The 21,881-nt window shown below is 39.5% G+C and overlaps 1 protein-coding gene across 1 annotated transcript in view; it reads left to right on the top strand.

Moving 5' to 3' along the window:
• Positions 1 to 21,881, top strand: part of LOC140237532 (transcription factor 12-like) — a 268,067-nt gene that overhangs the window by 157,367 nt on the left and 88,819 nt on the right. Inside the window, exons 11-12 of the mRNA XM_072317467.1 lie at positions 2,347 to 2,479; positions 5,276 to 5,361. Of these exons, the coding sequence (XP_072173568.1) occupies positions 2,347 to 2,479; positions 5,276 to 5,361 (219 nt within the window). The remainder of the gene's footprint in view (positions 1 to 2,346; positions 2,480 to 5,275; positions 5,362 to 21,881) is intronic.

Raw genomic sequence — 21,881 nt, 5'->3', positions numbered from 1 at the left:
GGTGTGCTTGGCAACAAAGTTTTACAATGTTCCCAAGAGTCAATGTTTGGAGTTTTGTTGATTTTTTTTTCTCCTTCCTCTCTCCCTCTCCCTCTTTCTCCACATCACGAAAAAGAAGGTGATTTCATTTCCGAGCTCATCGAGGATGTGCATTGTTCCGCTGGAGAGTACGCTCTGCCACGGCTTGTCGTGAAGATTTCGGTCACGTTGTCGTACTGGTTCTATGCAGCTTTTGCATTGCATAGACAATCTTTTTTTTTTTTCATATGGTAGAATGGGAATGGGGCTATCCTATAGTCATCTGCTTCTCAATATTTTTGTATGCGTACAGTAGGTCTGATGTATGATTTAAAGGCACATCTTCGAAAACAGTAAAGTCCTCTCTACGGACAAGTTTCTGAAGTTACTTTTGAATGAAAGAACATTAGCTCTGTAATATTTCTTCCCCTTTCAACTCATATATCCATTTACCCCTAAATGGTACAGTCCATCTAGTTGCTATATGACAAGTACAGTGACAGTTCTGCAAAGAAAACTTGTTGCAAGACGACACATCTCCTTTTCCCCCTCTCGAGCCCTCTGAATGACAGGGTAAAAGAGGCCTCGAGACATTGCTGGGGTGGGGGGAGGCAAAATAAATCCATGCATGTCTGGAAACAACCAACAATCTCATCGCCTATATTCCTGCAAGGTATGAGAGCAGTAGATAGCTCAAACCTGTGGGGCAAAGGGAGCATTGAGTTACAGAAGATTTAAAGAGAGAAAGATAGAGAATAGGACTTGGGGGTTAAAGGAAAGATAAGCTGGAAGGAAGATCAAAATTTGCATAATTAAAGAGAGACGGAAAGTTTTATTGGCAGACCACCAAGCGGCCAATAATGTCGAGTTAACGTGTCAGAGTCAGCATCCAAATGGAGTTAGTGTCAGTACTTTACATTTTAAGTTGATTTGCTGGTGGGGGAAAAAATGAGGGACTGAGGGAGGGGTAAGATAGTCGGAGAAAGACTAAGTGGGAAGAGAGAGAGAGAGAATCGATGGACCAGAAGTAAATGGAAATAAAAGAAAACTAGAAAATATATTTCATTGTCCAGAGTTCTCTTCACCTTGTGTTTGTTTATTGTTTTTGGGGGAAGGGTTTCGTAACCTCCAAATGCACTTCTTTTCTGGGTGGCAAGATTTTACGTGAAGAGCTGCAAACCCTCGCTTTGCTCCTGTTGACGTTGATGTGTGGCGCGGAATGCAAATTTTACGTACGCCACGCTTTCTCTGCGTATTAGTGTCAAGAAATTGACAATTACTTATTTTCAGGCGTCAACATTGTTTCGAGGTTTTGTTTTCTTTGGGTTTTTCATACTCTTTACGAGGGCCTAGCTCCTCCTAAACTCCTATAATGTTGTCTGTCCGTCCAGCTATTGGTATATTTTTGTTTGAAGTGATAATGAAGAGGGGTGGGGTCCTGATGGTCAATTTTGGTGTCAATCACAAGGGGCAGGATTGATAGTGCGTTGGCATGGAAATGAACTTTTTCAGAGCAGAACAGACTTTGGAACATCGTCGTCGATAGAGCATGACAATTTGGGAGTGTGTTTGTCAACAAAAGTGATCAGATTTAAGTTGGAAGGGAAGTTAAAAGTATAGTTTGAGCTTGAGTGAAATGAAAGAGTATGAAGTATGGATGCATGAGTCAATAGATAAGATTCTGGTGGTTAAACTTCAAGGATTAGAATGAAATGTATGTGGAATGTATGGATGTAGGGTCAGTTCTAGAATGCTGGAGCCGTGAATGACCCTCCTTGTTTTAAGAATTTGTACCTCACAAACTGCATAAGTTCAGATGATGGATTTAAGGTAGTGTCTACTGCCTGGAAGGTCTGCACCAGAAGGAACATTTGTAGAATGCATTGTGTGATAGATGAATGATGGGTCTAGGTATGAATTGATCCTCATGATGTAATGTTTTGAGCTGCTCAATATGTAACACTTTTCATTCCAGTGTAATTATGCAGGATTCATTGTTTCTCTGTCGGTGAACTAAAATTGTTGGTTTTGTGTGTATTGGACACTCCCAAATGACAAATGAAAGCGTACACATAGTATAATTGGTTTTTAATCATTGTTTCATTGTGCAATTACAATTCCTGTTTTAATTTCCCTTAAAGAAATATCTTAAAGCTGATACAATGATACATATATTTCTTCCCTTTGTGGTACAAGTTCTAGTACTCATTTCTTCCAATCTAAGTCATTGTATACTGAAATTGTGTTTCATCCATGCAAATGATAGAAGCCAGAAGTGGAAGGGTTAAGTGTTATAATCCATATACGTATGACTGCATCTCTTTTCAGAGTTACCACAGCAGTATGTCTTCAGGCCAGGACCCCCTCAGTCTTCCTCCTATGACGTCGTTCCGCCCCGGCACCACCAACACCGCCCCCTACACCTCCTCACCGCCAATCAACGGCACGGAAACAGTAATGGGTAAGTGTAAGGCGCGACCAGCTACCTACCGCTTTACAGTACAGGGCACTGACGAAAGAGAGAACTTTATCCTGTTGGTTGGCTTAGGTGGAAAAGGTGCCATACTTGTTACAGGCATGTGCTTATTTGCTGCAATATTTGATACCCTGAGGTATCAGCTAAGAACCCATCAATTAATATTCATTTATTTAAAATTTTCCTTTTTTTTTCCTTCTTTTTTTTTTCAGTGCTGTACCCTAGGTTACCATAAACTGGGTGAAGGTAATTTTCGATGCTTTATGCAAGAATATTTTGTTGTGTTAGGAATCTTAATCTGAACCCCATGGTATTGAACTTGCCCAACAGTTGGGTTCAAGCGGAGCAGATACAGTGTAGGTTTGTTGCATCATTCAGAAGTGGAAACTTCTGAAAAAGTAATGCCAGGTGTGTCTGCAGTGTAGTGGCAACTACCTCCTCCCCACCCCCCCCCCCAAAAAAAAAACAAAACAAAACAAAACGAAACAAAACAAAACAAAAAACAAAAACAAACAACAAACCAATAGATGATGAATGATTAAATATATGATTATGAGTATGAATAGGTGGATTAAAGTACATGAATGAATGACATATATAGTAATGATAGACAAATACGAACAGATTAAAGGGCTGAACCTATGAATTAAGATAGAAGGATGGACAAATGGATGGACAGATTGACAGACAGACAGACATAAGAAAGAAAAGAAGAGAAATACAGAAAAGCTAAGAAGTATCCGTGAGGAAATCGGGTACATCATGTTTGTTGTCAGTTCCAATTTAACAGAAGACCATGAATTTTATGTTGTCACTCAAATGCAAAGGCATACTAAGTTTCTTTGATATAATGTCATAACTTGAGCTGATATCTGTCATATTACTGATGAAGTGGTATATGCTACAGGGTACATAAGAAAAATAATTTTGAAAAGAGAGAGAGAGAGAGCTTGAGAAAGCAAGAAGTTTACAAGCATTTTGTTTGTTTGTTTGTTTTTTGTTAATTATTATTAGCAGTCATCCTTAGCAGGGTATAGCTGCTGAGAATAATGAAATTCTGTCTTACTCATGACCAAAGTTTGCAAGGCACTCTGTCCCTGAGGAATCAGGCAGATTCCTTGATAGGAATCATTGCTTCCACATACTGAGGAGAGCATGGAAGGAGAAAACAATCCAAAATGTTACAAGAGGATGAAATTAAAAAGAGAAGAAGGAATTGAAAATAGAAACAAAAGAAAATGTCAAACTAATTCTGATGGCTGTCAAAATTTCCCACAGGATTAGATTTCTGGCAAGAGAAGCGCCATTTTATTGGCAGCGGCGGTCCTAGCCGAGGAGATCGCAGACGAGATCCCCTGCCAAAAGACAGTAGTTGACATGTGTGGGTAATTTGATTAGATTTTTCCTTTTATCATTAGGATTTCTGAACTCTCGCTCACACGAGTCACACTTGTGCAACAAAACTTGGTACCTCGTAGCAACTGGTATCTTGTTTTTGCGTACCTTGGCAATTGAGTATCAAATTGTCCCTTGGCGTATCTACCTGTACCTTCATTTGCCTTGGATTGTGAGAAAAGAGCTAAAAAAATTACTTGCAGATCTACAGAATGATAGTTACTTTGGTTTCAAAAAGAATTTGTATACAAAATATTAACGAAAATGCCCATGATTTATGGTACTTATGCTCTCTCGTAGCCCTAAAGATAGATAAATATATACACATATATACATATATATTTGATATAATCTGTCCTTTTAGGGGGGGGGGCAGAAGAGTTGGAGGGGGGTAATAATGATTACCCCTTATCCAAGAGGTAAAGACAATAGACCGAGGAAATCTGATTAGGAAAGGAAAAACACAAGTTTTCCAGACAAACTTTTAAAAGCTTTTCATCTGGACCAGACACGAAACCCGTTACCCGTTGAGACTATGCGATCCACCAATCTTCTTGGTAATACATCGTCTTGCACTATAATTGACCTGTCTAGCCTTATTTTTTTTTCCTGCAATAGTTTGATGACCCCCCCCCATTCTCACTTTCTTTCTTGCCTTCATCCTCTTTGTCTGTCTGCCTGTTTTTCTTCTTTTCTGTCTCTCTCTCTCTCTCTCTCTCAATATACCTGCGTATTGATTTGGAAATTCTGTTGCCGACAAGTGTGACATGTTACGTTCAGACGGTGATCCTTAACCTGGAGGATAGCTATCTTAGAGGATAAGCTCTGGCCCCCTAACTATGACGCGCATTCACACGACGAAGCTTATCCTCAAAGGTAGCTATCTATCCTCAAGGATATGCTCACTGCCCCCCCCCCCATAACTACAATTATCTACAAGTTCCTATCAACAAGTTCCGTCCACACAGTGCTTTACTACGAGTGGGGACACCCCGCGGCTCCTTGGTGGAGCGCTAACACTGAGATATCTCCTGGATAGCTACATGTATCTTCTAGTTAACTTCAAGTTAGCTATCAGTTTATGCATCTACTCGATGCTTGAACTGCGCACTTATCCTCGAAGACAGCCCTCCTCGTGGTTAGGGATCACCATCTGAACGTAACTACTGCAGAAAAACACAATATTGTCAAGATGAATAACACATGATGATTCATATGAACTCCATTACCAAAAACTAAAGTTTACAGAAACATCTGACAAATATCTTCCAACATGATGCAGCTTTTATCGGGGGGAGCACCTTTTTCTTGTCTTTGGTACGTATGAATAATTATACTTCTTCATTCATTCATTTATGCATTCATTTTTTCCCCCCTGCTTTACAGCCAACAGTAGAGGGAATTGTTCAACGAGTAACACATCGGGCGGAACGTCACACACGGGGGATGCTTTGGGCAAGGCATTAGCTTCTGTAAGTACTTGAATCCCTGCTTACTACCAAATATATTCTGCTGGTAACTATTGCATTGCCTTTGTGAATGGAGAGCTCAATTCTCCAGTGCATTGAAATATAGTTGTTCACTTGGGAGAGGCACTTTTGTTCAAAACAAATACCTAACCCTCATTTTTGAAGATTCTGAGAAACCCTTTAGAAACAGGTTTGGTATCAGGCTTTGTCGGCATAAAAAAGGAAAAAAGTAGATTCCTCCCCCCCCCCCCCCCCCAAAAAAAAAAAAAAAAAAAAAAATCTGTTCAAAATCACATTTGATATTCATTTTTATCTAAAAATGGATTTTTTGAAGATCCTTAGAAACCTTTTACAAACAGTTTTCTGTACAGGCTTTGTCAGCATAAAGGAGATAAAAAAATAAGTTGTTGTTCCCCCCCCCCCCCACCCCCCCCCCCAAAAAAAAAATCTGTTTTAAATCAGATTTGAAATCCATTTTATCTCAACTCTAAACGAGTCTGATTCCAGAATGAAAGATTTGAATTTGAAAAATGCTGTGAATTTCTACCTGCATCTTGCCTACAATTTGGGCACAGGCTGTGAATATACACCAAAGATGACAGAGAATGCAAAAATTGGCCTATACTGTCAGAGCAAAAACCTTTTTTTTTTTTTGAAATAGTGCATGTGAACGTCTTGAGCAATCATCTGAATCATCAGTGAAGCAAAGATGGCTTTGTGTATGCTGGCTGTGAGGTTCATGACTTTAAATGATAATTTGGGATGTTGCAAGATGATGATTGTGATGAAAGCGTTGGTGAAGATGGATGCCTGTGTAGGATGCCTTACTTGGGTTGATAACGGAATCGATAAAGGTGTTTGATGATGCTTTGCGAAGGCGTTGATGATGATTGTGGTAAAGATGATGATGATGATGATGATGATGATGATGATGATGATGATGATGATGATGATGATGATGGTGATGATGATGATGATTATAGTAATGATGATAATAATTGTTGTTTTTATACTATCATATAATGATTATTGTGTGATGATGTTTTGCGAAGATGTTGATTGTGATGGTGGTAAAGATGATGATGATGATTATAGTGATGATGTTAATGATTATACCCGTGATGACCAAGATAATGATGATGATAATAGTAATGATGTTGATGATGATGATGACAAATAACAGGACTGCACACTAACCCATTTTTTCTACTGTACCAACCTGTATGTCAGACCAGTAGGTACCTAATTTTTCCATTTTTTACTTGTCCATTCCTGAAAATTTACTGGTCCTACAGTGATTTTTACTGGTCAGGGACCGTCGGACCAGTGCCAGTGTGCAGCGTTGCAAATAATCTGATCAGAGCAATCCATCGACAAATAAAATGATGTCTGATAATGCAATGGATTGATCGCACTATGCCGCCAAGTTTTTTTTTTTTTTCTGTAGTATAGAAAAATTGCATGAAAAATGAATTTTGTCATTCCTCTCTGTATCAGTGTTTCTGATGTCATGTCAACCTGAAATTACTGAGAATTTCCCTTCGAAAACTAGTAGTACTATGCACCAAAAGTTTCCAAGGTGTATGCTTTACACAGTGACAACACCTCTTTAGTGCCTCATGGCAAAACACTTGCAAGTGCATAGCTGCCAACTATTAGTCAAATTTAGTAATTGTTAGTAATTTCAGCATGTGACTACACTGTTGGGCCTCATAAAACTCTTGTGGATGTTAGTAAATTGTTTATTTAGTTATACATGTATATTGTTTGCTTCTATGCAAAAATAGTCTACTATCAGTAATTTTCATAGGAATGATTAGTGGATTGCATACAGACATGCTGAGAGCTATGCTAAGTGCACCTCCCGGCTGGCTAGCTGCAGGAGTGGGGCACAGGATGATGGGAAGCCAGCCCACTGTGTGTGGCTATGTCTCACTCCCCTCTGAGATACACAGTGAGAAACTTCTGAGACACTGAATGGGGGCAGAGACTGGGAGATGAATGCTGCCATCTAGTGGTAGGAAAGGGCCAGCTCAGCTGCCTTTCTTCCCTCTCTCTCTCCCCTCTCCCTTCCACCTTTCCATACTTGCCAACTAGTACGATTTTATCAGATTCAGTAAGATTTTTTACACTAAAAATAGCAAAATCAGATTTTCTGTCAATGAAATCAGATTTTTAAAGAATATTTAGATATACCTTTCATGTGTATTTTCTGAAGATTTGACCGAAAGTAAGATTTTTAACTTCAGTTTGCATATAAAATAAGATTTTAATTTTTAATGGAGACTGTTGCAAAGATTTTTATGCCGTAGTGCATGACAATAAACGATCTGAATCTGAATCTGAATCTGAATCTGAATCTGAATCTGAATCTGAATCTGAAGATTTTTGCAATCCACGAGTAAGATATTTCATCTTGAAATGTTGGCAGGTATGCCTTTCTCTTTTCATCTTTTCTATCTCTCTCTCTATCTGTCTCTCCCTCTCTCCCATCTATCTATCTCTGTGATATGCCTACAGGGATTGTCGAGGTCTGCCTACTTTAAACTTCTTGCATATATTGGTTTATTATCTTAATTTTGATACTATTACCAGTACTATATAGTTCCCAGGAATCATCATTTCCAAACCACATGCTTCTCAACTTTTACAGTTTCAATCTCCGTCTCTGATCATCTTCTTCTCTCTGTATCTTGTGTATAGGGTGGAGTAGTAATCCTTGGGCAACATCAGAATATTCTAGTCACTTCTACTATGTTTATAGCCTCTGACAATATCAGTATCGTATCTGTGTGATCTGTATAATTTTGTTTCTCGTTCCTCTGTATTCTCTGAAAGAGATGGGGGAGGGGTGGGGAGAGAGTGTGCTTTGGGCAGTGTCTCAATTTCACTATGAATGATTATTCAGAACATTCAGTGTTGCTCAAGAATTGGATCTCAGATAGATCAGTAGCTCATGGATGGACAAAGAACGTACCCATGAATAGACATAAATGACATGATCTCAGTGGCATAGCATTTTTTTTTTTTTGTAGCATAAGAAAAACATTTATTAGTAACTTTTTTTCCCTCTTCCTCTGAATTCTATTTCTGAGCAGCAATGGGTAGAAGAGTACCCAAAGTACATGTAGTTTTTAATTGTTCTATACCCAAATGAATAAATTTCGGCATTCTTTTTTTTTTTTTTTGAGGGGGGGGGGGAAGGACATAGGCCTATAGTTTTCATTCAAGTGTAAAAATGAAGAAATTATGACTTGCAAAGGATATTGATCTTTTGATTCTGAAGTTGTGCAATTTGTAAATGATACCCATGCGATGATGGTTGATGAATATGAATTTGCTGATTTGTATGATTTCAAGACCCTGTGTGTAGGTAGAATAAAACAGGGAAAGAATGGTGCTTTGCAGTGACTGAAGCCAGTGTGTTGTGACTGTCTCGCCACCGATGGAAGCTCAAAAAAACACCCTTGATCGTGGACAAAAACATAACCAGCAGGATTGGCTAATTGAAGAAAATATCCTCACAACCTATTCCCCCTTTCTTCCTTCGCCCACAATTTACTGATTTACGAGCGGTAGCGCCATCCGAATAAACAGGTAATAATTTTGAAGTCCCTTTGAGGATGCGCTGTGTACTTTGCTTAGGTCCAGGAGTGGCTGCAGTCTGTGCTTCTAGACTCTGTTGTTCTTGGGTGCTGTGAATGGAGACCTCTATGACTGGTTACTATTACACGTAGTGTGCAACTAAGGAGATACAGCATGTGTGATACTTCCTTGGTACAAGTTAGTAGTTGTCTTGCAGAAGGTAATGCAGATAAAGAAAGCAGTTAGTAGTAAGAAAAAAAAAGGTAAGGTTGCGATTGCCAGGGATGATGACCTGTTTTACCGTGTTCACCATCACATGAAAAGTCCTTAGGTAGAGAAAACCAAACTTGCTTTCATTCAGAGGCTCTTGCGGAGAGTGATCCCAGTCACTTTTCAAATATGAGAACTAAGACATGAGTCTAGTTATGATCACACTTTAACAAGAGTATTGACATGGATGTTTTTACAGAAAGGAAAAGGACTCTTGTACAAAAAACAGCTGACTGCACTATTGTTTGTTTCCGCTAGGTACCATAAAAAGTTGTCAACAATGATTCACATGGGTCTTTTTATCACAGACTAGGCCAGGCTTGTTTCTTCCATTCATCTGAGGGGCTGTAACATGTGGTAGATAGATTAGGGTGTCTCTTTCTTCTCTTTACTTGTTGTTTTCTCTTTCCTGCACTTAGTTTTGTGCTCTCCTTTCTTTTTTTCCCCCATCCCTCTTTCTATTTGCTTTGCTTGTTTCTTTCCTCATTAACATTTTACTCCCTGGATATAATGTAATAAGAAATATGGCAGACAGTAATTGGAAACTACCATTAGCTTAATGGGGGTGGGGAGAATTCCACAGGGAGGGGATATCGCCACCAGGAGAGAGTTGTTGTTGTTGTTGTTTTGCCTTTTAGGGGTTTCACACCAGCCGGGTTCGATGTGTTTTCAGCTATAGTGTCTGCTTATCGCGAGGCGTGATTATGATATGCCTTTAAGAGGACGGCATTTTGATGAGGACGCGATATTGCTGTGCATCTTTGGAAACTGGGTTGATGTCTTCTTAATAATCTCATCACCTCTCCCTTTGCTGCATAAACTGCATGAATAGAAAAAGAATAGATGAGGAAGAAGAGTGTTTTGATCTTGTTTTGATTTCAGATGCACTTGTCTTATGCCACGGTGTCGATGCCCCTGCCCCTCTAGGACTTCATTGAGATCTGAATTGTGCATAGACACGAGTCCGAAGCCCTCACTCAGGGTCCGCTTCTGTATTTAGAGTCTTGAAGTATTAAAGTTCATCACTCCTCCTACCCTGTTTAGACTGCTCAAAAATGCCGTATGAACCGGCGAGACCCGCCAGAAGTTGTGCCCCGAATCCTTTCTGTCCTTTATCGGTGAAAATGGTTGGGGGAAAACAAGGCACACAGCATGGACTTGTGACAAGCAAGAGATGAATACTCTGTATTTGCGCTGGATCGTCTAGTGCCAGCGCGAACATGGGAGAACCTCCTCTGTCGGTAGGAACGGTCGCGGCATGCATACCGAAAGTCTTGCCCATGATGGCAGTCTCAATAACACGCAGGCACCACGCTTGAGCCATCTTGATGCAAAACAAAACCAATTTACGATTGGGCAGCTTTCAAGAAGGCAATTTCTGAATGGAAATTTAGATGTTTACAGATTAACTATTCTTCAAACTCCTTATATATTATCATTTCTTGGGTCTCTGAGAATATTGAGTAAATTTGATTCAAGACGGTTATTCAATCATTTATTTTACTTCAAATTCATAACAATTTGATTGGTTGTACTACACCAGGCTGTGTAACTGAAGTATATTCTGGACACTGGTCGGCTCGAGTTGGTCATACAAACGTGCAGGGCAGATCTGAAGAGGGCGCGCACTTTTGTCTTGGGGAAAGGTTTCTGAGGATATTGATCACTCTTGACATTGTGATGTTCCTATGTATGGTGTGTATGTAACAGATGGTACATGAATTTCATACCCTAGCCTTTGTTTTGAAAGGGAAAGGTCCAAACAACTCAGGGCCCTGTTGCGTAAAATTTGAGATCAAACATGATCAGATGAGTCAGAAAATCAAGCATAAGTCTGTAGATACTAAATTCTGATTGGCTGATACCTGACTTATCTTTGATTTTCTGACTTACGCTTGATTGCAGCATTTTATGCCACAGGGCCGTGGTCAGGTACAAACATTTTTCACACATGTCTGGCATAATGTTGAAACAAAAACAAAAACAAAACAAAACAAAACAACAAAACAAAACAGCTTGTGTTGCTGTACTATCATGACATTATGAAGTAGGCCTATAGCTTTGACTGACCCACAATAGCACTTTTGGCTTCATGTCATTTATTTTTCACTGCACTCCTTTTCCAGTTCTAATCTAGCCATAGAAACTCAGTCATAGTCTCTAAGGATTCAAAAGGCGTGGGATTAGATGGGTGATGATGCGTCGGAATGAGAGGAATGGAAAAATAACTCTTTCTTCAGCAAAATCAACGGTAATCCCCAAAGCATATTTCTGAAGTTAGTTGTGGTAAATATCAGAATATAGGCAACAAAGGACCATATTTGAAGTGCTCAAACTGGAAAAAAAGAGGGAGAAAAGCGTGCAGAATGCTTGTTTAATGTGTGCCTTTAAGCATTGAACCCCCCCAAAAAAAGAAAAGAGTGGGGGGGGGGGGGAGATGTTCAGTTTGTGTAGTCCCATCTATATTCACCCCGTGTGCTGTTGCTGTGAAATGTCAAGGCGTCCCAATGAAGTCAGCTGACAGAGCGGTGACTGATAAGTTCCAGTCCAGATCCTGACAGTACGCTGGGTAAACTGAAGCATTCTTGGGGAGATCCACTTGACTGGGGATTTGGAAATCCAAAAACGAAGAGCCCTGATATTTTTTTCTTTCACCCTCCTGTGCTCTTTCTCTGTCTCTCTTTCTGTCTCTCTTTTATCCAGATTATTGTTGTTATTATTATTCTTTTTTTTCTTTTTTTTTGCTGCAGAACTTCCTCTTCCAACCCCACCCCAAACATACATGCTTTGAGTCTCGGTATATTCTTGTGTTGACATACCTTTGACTTGTTTTTCATGGCGACTTTTATCTTAAGTTCCATGGACAGAAATCTATTCTGCTGTTTTGAGGTTGGCTTGGAAATCAGATGAGTCAGTGTGATTCCTTTTAGATTTTCAGTTTTGTTAGTTTGTTTGTTTTTGTGTTTGTTTTTTGCTATTAATGTTGAGAGTAAATATATATGGCACAAATGTTGTATGAATCTCAGAATGAGTGCCATGAAAATGAGACCGAGAGGCCCTGAACTCAGCCCAATATAATCTGCACTGTCTTACGGCCTTGCTTCGGCAGGAGACTGGGTACTTCAAAACGACTGATACATAAGGGATAATGAATGTTTTTGGCATATAGGGCCTACTGTATACTCAATATATTTCGCAAAGTTTTTGATTTTCACGAATTTTGGGAGTTGGGTGCTATTAGTCAATTGAAAAACATGGAAAATATTCACTCTGATTCTGCCATGAATGTGATTGGCTCACATACATTTCTCCGTTCATTACTGTACTTTAAGATTGCAAATTAAACACTCTCAGAATCATCGGGAAGTCCCGATTTGCGAAAAATTCGACTTGCTAAATAGTTCCTACATGTTTTATGCAGTATATGTCTTTATTTTTCATGGCTGTGGCAAAAATATGTGGACAAAGAATAACAATGATGTCATAGGAGCACCAGGAGATTTCTGTTTTCAGAAGTTGGGGAACACATTTGGGGTCTTCCACTATTTTGTTTAGCCCGATGATACAGTCAATCGTATATCATGCCGTCGAAGAGTGGGTCTTTGTATCACGAGGCCGAAGAAGTGGCAGAAGCAAATTGATTTTGCAGTCTCTTCTCGTTACCACCCTGAACCAAAGCGCCCTCGTGGCTGAGGAAATTACAGCAATGTGGACTTTGACTTTGAGTACGAAGCTTCAAAAAAAAAAAAAAAAAAAAAAAGAGGAAAAAATTAAAAGAAAGAAAGAATTTTAGGAACTCAAGTTTTGTGGTCTTGCATATCCTCTGTATTAATATTGACAGAGAAAAAAATTGGTAATAGCAGATCTCTGCAGACAGAAAACACTGAAGAAATTATTTCAGTCTTTATTAAAGTGAGTGATTAGCAATCAGCATTAAAAAGTTCAAGTTTAATTGTTTTGCTTTACATTTAATATGTTCTTTTTAAATTTCTAGAACACACTCATTCTGTTTGTAAACAGAGCTAAACTGTGAATATTGCTTTCCAAGAAAAATATCAAGAAACAGCAGGTAATGAATCTAAGACATCTGAAACTTTGTTGTACTATTTTATGATTATTAATATTATTTCTCTTTGTTTGTTTTGCTCTGGAACATTTTATCATTCATAGCTTCTAGGTTTGAGTATACCCATTTCTCTCTCCCTTATATTCAAACTTTATTAACGTTAGAGAATGTTTGTTTATTTTCATTGAGAAAGCATGACACCCACTTGCTAATGATTTGTATCTTATCCTATAATCAGATTCAATTTATTTCATTATTTGTGCAAATGAAATGACAATTAGTACAGGAAACCTCCCCCCCCCACCCCTCCCCCCCCCCCCCCAAAAAAAAAAAGAAGAAAAAAGTTTGATCTGCAGAGTTCTGATTGTAGAAAACGTGTCAGGAAAGAAGATATAAGAAATCATGCCTGTGATGAAAATACTGTAAAACGACAAATGTTCGCGTGCATTTTGATTTTGCGAATTTCACGCGAGCCAAGATTCACAAAATTAAAATGCACGCGAAGGCTCTTGTATACACTATAGGCCTATGCATTGAATGTCAGAGGCACTTCGCGAAAATTTCATACCACGAAAAAGGCCGTCGGCTCCAATTCGCGAAGATTTCATTACGCGCTAAAATATCATGTTTTACAGTATGACTAATAGCTTTAAACTTGTGGGACAGTGTCTTCTGTGATTGACATCCACATAGCAGGAAATGTAGTAGCACTGATACATTGAATAGGAGGAAGAGAGTTATGGAAGCAAATTTTGAACACGCACTCTGTACATGACATACGTACACACACACACACACACACACATACACACATCTTGTGAACAACCTTCAGTTGTTGGAAACGAGTGCTGTAACTCTCTTCAAGGAAAGTGTGTGTGTGTGTGTGTGTATGTATGTGTGTATGTGTGTGTGCAACATACCACCTCCCAGGGGACCGACCCTTCTGAGGAATCGTCAGTGAACAGGAAGTATTCTGGAGACACCGAGTCCCCATGTTCGACTCCAGACCACTTTCTAGTCCGGTAATCAGGAACACGCTGAAGGCCAGCGCTGACCGTAACAAAAAAACAGAAAAAAGAGGAAGACCAATGGTTTGTTCTCTTTCTGCTCAATTTACTTTCATGACATTTTCCTGTCTTCCTAGGGAGCTCCAAAACATTTTAAAAAATGGGGGTGTAAAACAAGAAGAAGATTTGATAAAAAGAGCTATCAAAACCGATAGCAAGACAGAGACATTGAAAACAGTGTGATTCAAGTCTTTTCTTTTTTTCTTTTTTTTTTGATAATGTTCTCACAATAGAATTTGACCAAACTCAAAGTTTAAAGAAAGGCCACATGTTATTGCAGTCTGCTGTGTTTCAAGTTAGTTCTTGAAGGTACATGTAGGCTCTACATTGGCAGAAATGTTTCGACATATTGATGGCATGACAATCTTTGCATTGAGATTGTACAGTGTAGGCCTACCTCAAATCCTTTTTTAGCACATTCCATTTGCACACACCAGCACACATAAGGTTTGAATAGTATTTGATTTCATTGAACTTTTCCTATGAAAAGCATTTCAATGTAATCAAATTTTGACTGGCATAAAGGGTCATTTTGTCCTGCTATAAGTTTAATGAAGGTTTACTGAAAAATCTACTTTGTCCAGAAGCATTGGTTAGTTATCAAATAGGCCTATGCCATTTACTGACCACTTTGTTGTTGTGTGGTAATCTGGTTTGAAGCAAAAATCAGAAACAAAATGCCAACTGGCATAGTTTAAGCCACAAATGTACACAGCAAGGGGTGAAGTAAAGGTGGGAGATGCTATGAATTCTCATTCATTGTTTGTCATGTGAGTCAGCAAAGTAACTTCCATGGAAATGAAGTGAGGACGATGTCTGCTTAAAAAGTACCCATGCACGTATGGATTTCTTTGACCAGTGCAGCTTGGTTTTGGTCATGAAAAATATGGAGTTTGATGCGAGCATCAATAATGTGTGTTTCTGAGCTGTTTGTCAAACTTCACCTGCGTGACTACAATTTAGAGTCTTCTTTATGGATGTTTTAAAAAAAGGTGAAATATTGCAATTTGGAGTTAACATAGTTTGCATGAGTTACACCATGGCTTGAACAATGAACTACTAATACGTACCATTTCGTACCTCATCTGAGTGATGGCCAAAGTTGGTTTTCTGCTGCCATTTGCTTGCCTGCGCGCATTGCATTTGCCCTTCCAATTTGATGGTGATTACTACGAATTTCCTGCATTGTGGTGCGGCAAAGAACACCCTGCTCGCGAGGGGGCTTGGCTCGCGATCGAGGCTGCGCTGCTGAAGATCGCGCAATGCCAGGCGAAATCTGAGAAAAACATGTTTTGCCTCCTTGTGACGTGATTTGATTTGCTCCCAGGAAGTTTTACTCCCACACTCAGATCATTGTGGTGCTACAGATAATTTATCACAAGAGGGGATGACCCCCAACTGACGATGAAATGTAGAAAAAAAACACACAGAAGAGGGCGACAGACCCGCGACACGTATCTGTCCACTTTCAAAGGCGCCTTTCGACCGCTTCATTCTCCTCGTCTATTCTCAAAATATATATGAAAATGTAAGGCTGATGCACTTTTTTGTAGGACAATTTTCAGTTGAAGATAATTGCTTCATCTACTCATAAAGCATGCATCTTTCTTCCTTGTCCTCTTTTGGCTGGTTTGTTTCATCAAATTGCAAAATTTATTCATGATATCATTGTGGTTCTGTGTAAAAATAGGACTTTTTGTGTATGTGTGTGTGTGTGTGTGTGTGCACCACGTAATGTAAGATCAATTTTCATAATGCTTGCCAAACACCCCCACGCAATTTCCTTATTCTCATATCTTACCGATCACGTGTAGAGCATTTGATTTTCCATACTTTTCAGATCTGCACCGCAAATTCAGCTTTCTTATTCTATAATCAGCTCTTGTCTAAGATAATTCAACTTTTGCTGCAATCAAATAGCCTTCCTAGCATTATTTCAACTGGTTTGGTGTTCAAGTAATTACAACACTTAGCTGTAAGGTGTATTTGTTTGTGTATTACAGTGAGAAATATTGATCTGATCTTCCATGATGAAAATACTAGTCTGCTAATGTTGAATGCCCATATCCTGTCCTCAGCTTTTTGTTGAGAGCTTGGAATTATCTGCCAGAATGTTAGTGAACATTATTATAAGTAGGGTATTTTGCAGCAAAAGTTTGGCACTTAATCTGTAGACTTAGTGCTGTTATAGAATAAGAAAGTGAATTGCGTGAAGATCTAATTAGAAAATTGAAAAACTGTTACACGTGAAGATCTGTATTCAGGGGGAACCCAGTGTGCATGCTTTATGCAGAATTCTATCTTCACCAAAAAGAGTGCAGTGGTGTTTTAAGTAGAGCTCAGGAATTTTGGAGTAGAATGATGAAACAAACGCTTCAGTGAGATTATTGGAGATGTCTGTCAAGGCGGCAGCAGCCTGATTTCGTCAGGGTTCGTTTCCAACGACTCACATCTCGACACAAAGCTGATATATTGCTCGGGAGGCTGTGACCGCCGCTGGCAGGCCCAAAAAATTTACGAGAGATAAAAGTGACGAAATGCCCGAATCATCTCGCTGATTGTGAATTGGGTAATTTTCACCTCGGCGGCCAGCGACGGGGCATAAAGGCAGTAAATTCACGGTCTGCCATGAATTTGTTTACGGCAGAGATAATATGTTTGGGGGTCAACCCATGGATGCAATGCCATTTGTGTTGTGTTGTTTTCCTGTACTGCCAATGCCCTCAATGAAAGATTTTGCGGATCTCAGAAATGAAGAGCCGACAGAGATGGGGAGATGAAATCGGTATCGTTGCTAAGCAACTCCTGTCCAGACAATTGATTGTCAAAATAAAACCACACTGTCACGCAGGGTAAGTGATATGATCATAACCACACTGTCACGCAGGGAAAGTGATATGATCATAACCACACTGTCACGCAGGGAAAGTGATATGATCCCCCTTTAAGATCAATGCGTGACCATTGAATGTCGTTAACACTCATCAATGTTCACGGTCCGTTGTATTACGATGAATGCCATCGCACGTCTTTGAGGCACGTTACTAACGGCGCAATCGGTCAGATACGACAGGGACTATCATCTTCAGTGGTCAGTGCCACTGATTGGACCGCATCACCACTAGCGTCCGTTGCTGCCAGCTGTAAAATGTTTCTGATTAACTCGGGTGTTAATGTTGGGGTCCTGTTTGTGTGCAGTGCTAGTGGCATGATGATTTGGTGGACGTTTCTGCTGGTTACAGTATGTTCTGCTAACAAATGGCAGAAAGGTTTTTTTTTTTTTTAAGGATTCCATTAAAAATTTCAAAATTTCAGGCTATTACTTGCGCATTTTAATACAGGGCATGAAGCACAATGGAATGTGATGACAAAAGAACTTATTCTGTCTTCTTTTTATTCTTTGGCATCATTTTCTGCAGACCTCGGAAACTTTTCTTCAAAGTAAATGTTTGAGGGATGAAAGTGTGTTTGTGTCGCTCCACTGCCAGCTTCATAAATGTCCAGATTTGAATGAATTGAAGTAAATCAACTTCAGTGCCAACATCATTATTTTTTCTTTAATGTAATGATTGTCCATCTTTCTTTCTCTTTCTGTCTCAAGAGAGAGGAAGAGATCCTTGTGCATAGTCCAGATGATTTTGACAAGAAAAATAATACTAATTTGACTTATGTGAGCTACTCTCAAAGTGGAATACGTGTACATCAAGTCATTGAACGCCATTTGTTGCTTTCATCACACTCCCAGATGCTGTTTGTGTGTTTGATTATCAAGGCCAAAGCCATTCCATGCACATCCCCAAGCTGTCCAAAAAAATAATAATGAAATACAAAAACATGCACAAACTTGGAACCTTCAGTGCTCTAGTTCTAAAATATAATACATGGGGGAGGGTTGGGGGGGGGGGGTAGGTGATGGGTTGATAGGGGATGAAGAAAGAGGGTTGGGTGGAAAATTCTTTTAATATGTCATTCAATGGAACCCTATTACAGAGAAGTCGGATATGACAAAAGCCCCTTAAACCAAGGTGATTTTTCTGGTCCCAATTATTGATATAGATAATTTTTAAGTTTCTTCCCTGATATAGTGAGAAACCTGATATAAGAAGCTAATTGCCATGCTTCTTATGTCCTTGTTATAGCGAGGTTCCCTTCATTTGGGATGGGGGGGGGGGTGGGGACTTGATGTAGTCCTACTCTATTAAAGACAGATGACAAAACTGAGGGAGAGATGGGAACATTAAGAAACAGAGAAGAACAATGGTATCATAAAAGTTATATTGGGCTCTTTTGTAACCCTTGCAAATATCATAGTAATGCCATTGCTTGCTTGTTTTCTATGACAGTGTGTTCATATATCATGCAGGTTAGTTTTTTTTTTTTTTTTTTTTTTTTTTTTTTTTTTTTTTTTTAATTTGGTGCTACAATATTTGTCCTTAGCTATCTTTCTCCAAATCCTCAAACTCAAGAAACATTGATGATAGATTTTATTCACGAAATGGCATGGTATATCTGGCCCAAAAGTGAATCTCAGGTATTAAGCGCTTTGCATCCTCATATCTCCTACAGGGAAAAGACAATTCAATCATTACTTATACTATTTTGAAGTGGAATATAACAAAAAAATCTAGTCTACTCTATGTTCATAATCAGTGTGCATTCACACTGTCTAAGTTTGTCTAAATGCTGTTATGTGCTTTGCCTTCTTTGCACACTACTGCCCCCCCCCCCCAAAAAAAAAGAAGATGCTAAATTCCACTTTCAATATTGCAAAGTCACATTTGTTTGTGCTAACTTTGTCATACCAAGGAGGTTTACCACTTTGGTTTATTCAAAGTATCAATATGTGTAGGGTATATTGATAATGTTGGCATCAATATTTTCAATGCTCAGTTGAATATCCTCATTTGAAATTCTTTTTTTTTAGGATTTCTTTATTGCTAGAAGGAACAACAGGAAGTTATTTAAATGTTTATCTGGGGAGTAAGCCATCGTCTTCCGTAGACATCCATAAACCCCTTTAAACGTCCCATGAAATGGTAAGCTTGATTTATGATGGTCATCTGTAGGAGTTTATCCGCCCTACAACCCCCCCCCCCCCCTCCAAACATATCTCACTCTCGCTTGGGCTCGTTAATATATTCACATAATCACTCTCTCTCTCTCTCTCCCTCTCTCACCCTTTCTGTTTCATTCATCTCTCCCTCTTTCTTCCTCGCTGTCTTTCTCTCCCCTCTCTCTCTCTCTCTCTATCTATCTATATATCTCTCTTTAATGTTCTCATTTTGTCTCACAGTTTTGTCCTCATCTCTCTGTCTGACATACGCTCACCCATCAACACTTGTCCCTGACTCTTCACCTCTATAGCACATCTTTATCTTGTCTTTCTCTATTCTCCTTCTGCCCATTCCCAAATTCTTCTACCATCTCTGTTTTTGTTTCCTCGGGTTTGGTGTCTACGTATCTACAGTTTCTTTCAAAGTAGAATGTATTTTTTTTTTTTTTACCTTCTTCCCTTTATGTAGTGATTTCCTGAAATTGATATTTCAACAAATGTCAATGACCATGAACCAGTTATCTCCAAAATACTGTAAAAGTGGAAATTTTCGCGCATTTCGCGCAACCAGAAATTAGCCGAAAATAAAAGCACGCAAATACTATTGCTTACAATATCTTCTAGTAGTTGATGTCTTGATTCCACAGAATTGAAAACACGTGAAACTCTTCTTACCAGGTTGAGTGCAAGAAATTAAACGCACGAAAATAGTCACACGAAAATATCCACTTTTACAGAAATGAACAAAAACTAAACAAGCAACCAACCTCGATTTAATTTAAAAAAAAGAAGAAGAAAACAGCTAGTCTGGTCATCACTGACCTTACTTTGGGTATGTCAGAGGTTGGTTTGCACTTCCTATCCTTAAATGAAGAGGAAGAGTCGGTAGCATCTATTACCCCTTTTATACTCCGCACGACTTCAGCTCGCTTCTGAAGCGAGCTAATTGCCAGTATAAAAGGGGCATATGTTGTGGACAGTGGTCAAACATCTCAATGTGATATAAGCCTAGCTGGAACTGATATCAGTGAACCAGCCTACATGAATGTTCCTTGCGGTGCTGGAAGGCAGATAGGAGGATGACTGTGAAAATAGTCACACGAAAATATCCACTTTTACAGAAATGAACAAAAACTAAACAAGCAACCAACCTCGATTTAATTTAAAAAAAAGAAGAAGAAAACAGCTAGTCTGGTCATCACTGACCTTACTTTGGGTATGTCAGAGGTTGGTTTGCACTTCCTATCCTTAAATGAAGAGGAAGAGTCGGTAGCATCTATTACCCCTTTTATACTCCGCACGACTTCAGCTCGCTTCTGAAGCGAGCTAATTGCCAGTATAAAAGGGGCATATGTTGTGGACAGTGGTCAAACATCTCAATGTGATATAAGCCTAGCTGGAACTGATATCAGTGAACCAGCCTACATGAATGTTCCTTGCGGTGCTGGAAGGCAGATAGGAGGATGACTGTGATCTTAATAGTTTAACAGTTTATGAAAATAGCAGCGAGGATGATGCACGCCACAGTCGGCGTCACCAGTCTCGAGCCGGAAAACCATGCTCCCAAGACTCCCGAGACTAGACCGAGTCTGGTACGACCAGACTATAGAGAGTCTGTGGAAGGCTCCCAGTACAGCCCAGATGAGGAGGGGGAGAGAGCATGAGAGAGGATACGAAACCAGCTTTCATTCATCGCTTATTATGTCGCCACTGTTTATACCGCTCATCGTTCGCCCCTCCGTCGCATCCAATTGCCTTCCTCGTGATCATCGCCGCCACATCCAGGACGAGATGTAACAAGACATATTTTATATATAGCTGCCTTTCTCTTGGCTTCAGATACGAGCAATGGTGTGTCTGTACTTTGGCGCTACCTTAGCCTTGCTTCAAGGTTGTGTGCCAGTGCTGCTCTCCCCCACCTCCTGGATGGTGTCGACGATGTCGACCGTGTGGGTCACCCAGTGAAGAAGCCGTTTCCCTTCTGATGAGCTGTCACGTTTAGAAGTCCCGCCCATAATTCACAAGAATCTGACTGACATGACACTCGATTGATGAGCTTGATGTGATTATCGTTGGAACAGAAAGTTTTACCACGAGGTCGAATGTTTTAAATGTGATGGTGCATTCTTATATTTTGCTGTAGAAAATATATCAAGAGCTTGATTAGGTTCCCTCCCACTTGCAACTAGGATGTCCAGGGGGAATTTTTGAGGGCGGCACTGTTGATGACATAAGAATGCTTAATTTGGCTTGATTAGAAATGTTGCTAGCCTTCTCTCAGGGTTTTCCATATTAATTTATTGAGAAGGAAATTGTCTTTGCTAGTGTCATGCTGCAGTAACAGCTTTGGCCATGTATGTGATAATTTTCATCAAAAAGATGTTAAATTCATGTGAAACAGAAGATTTCTTGTCATTTAGCGTGTACAATGTATCAATTTTACATTTTTTTTTTTTTTTTTTGGGGGGGGGGGGAGGAGGTG

Source organism: Diadema setosum, chromosome 14 (genome assembly GCF_964275005.1).
Source record: "Diadema setosum chromosome 14, eeDiaSeto1, whole genome shotgun sequence".
In the NCBI taxonomy this organism is placed as follows: domain Eukaryota; kingdom Metazoa; phylum Echinodermata; class Echinoidea; order Diadematoida; family Diadematidae; genus Diadema; species Diadema setosum.
This window is presented reverse-complemented; position numbering and strand designations above follow the sequence as displayed.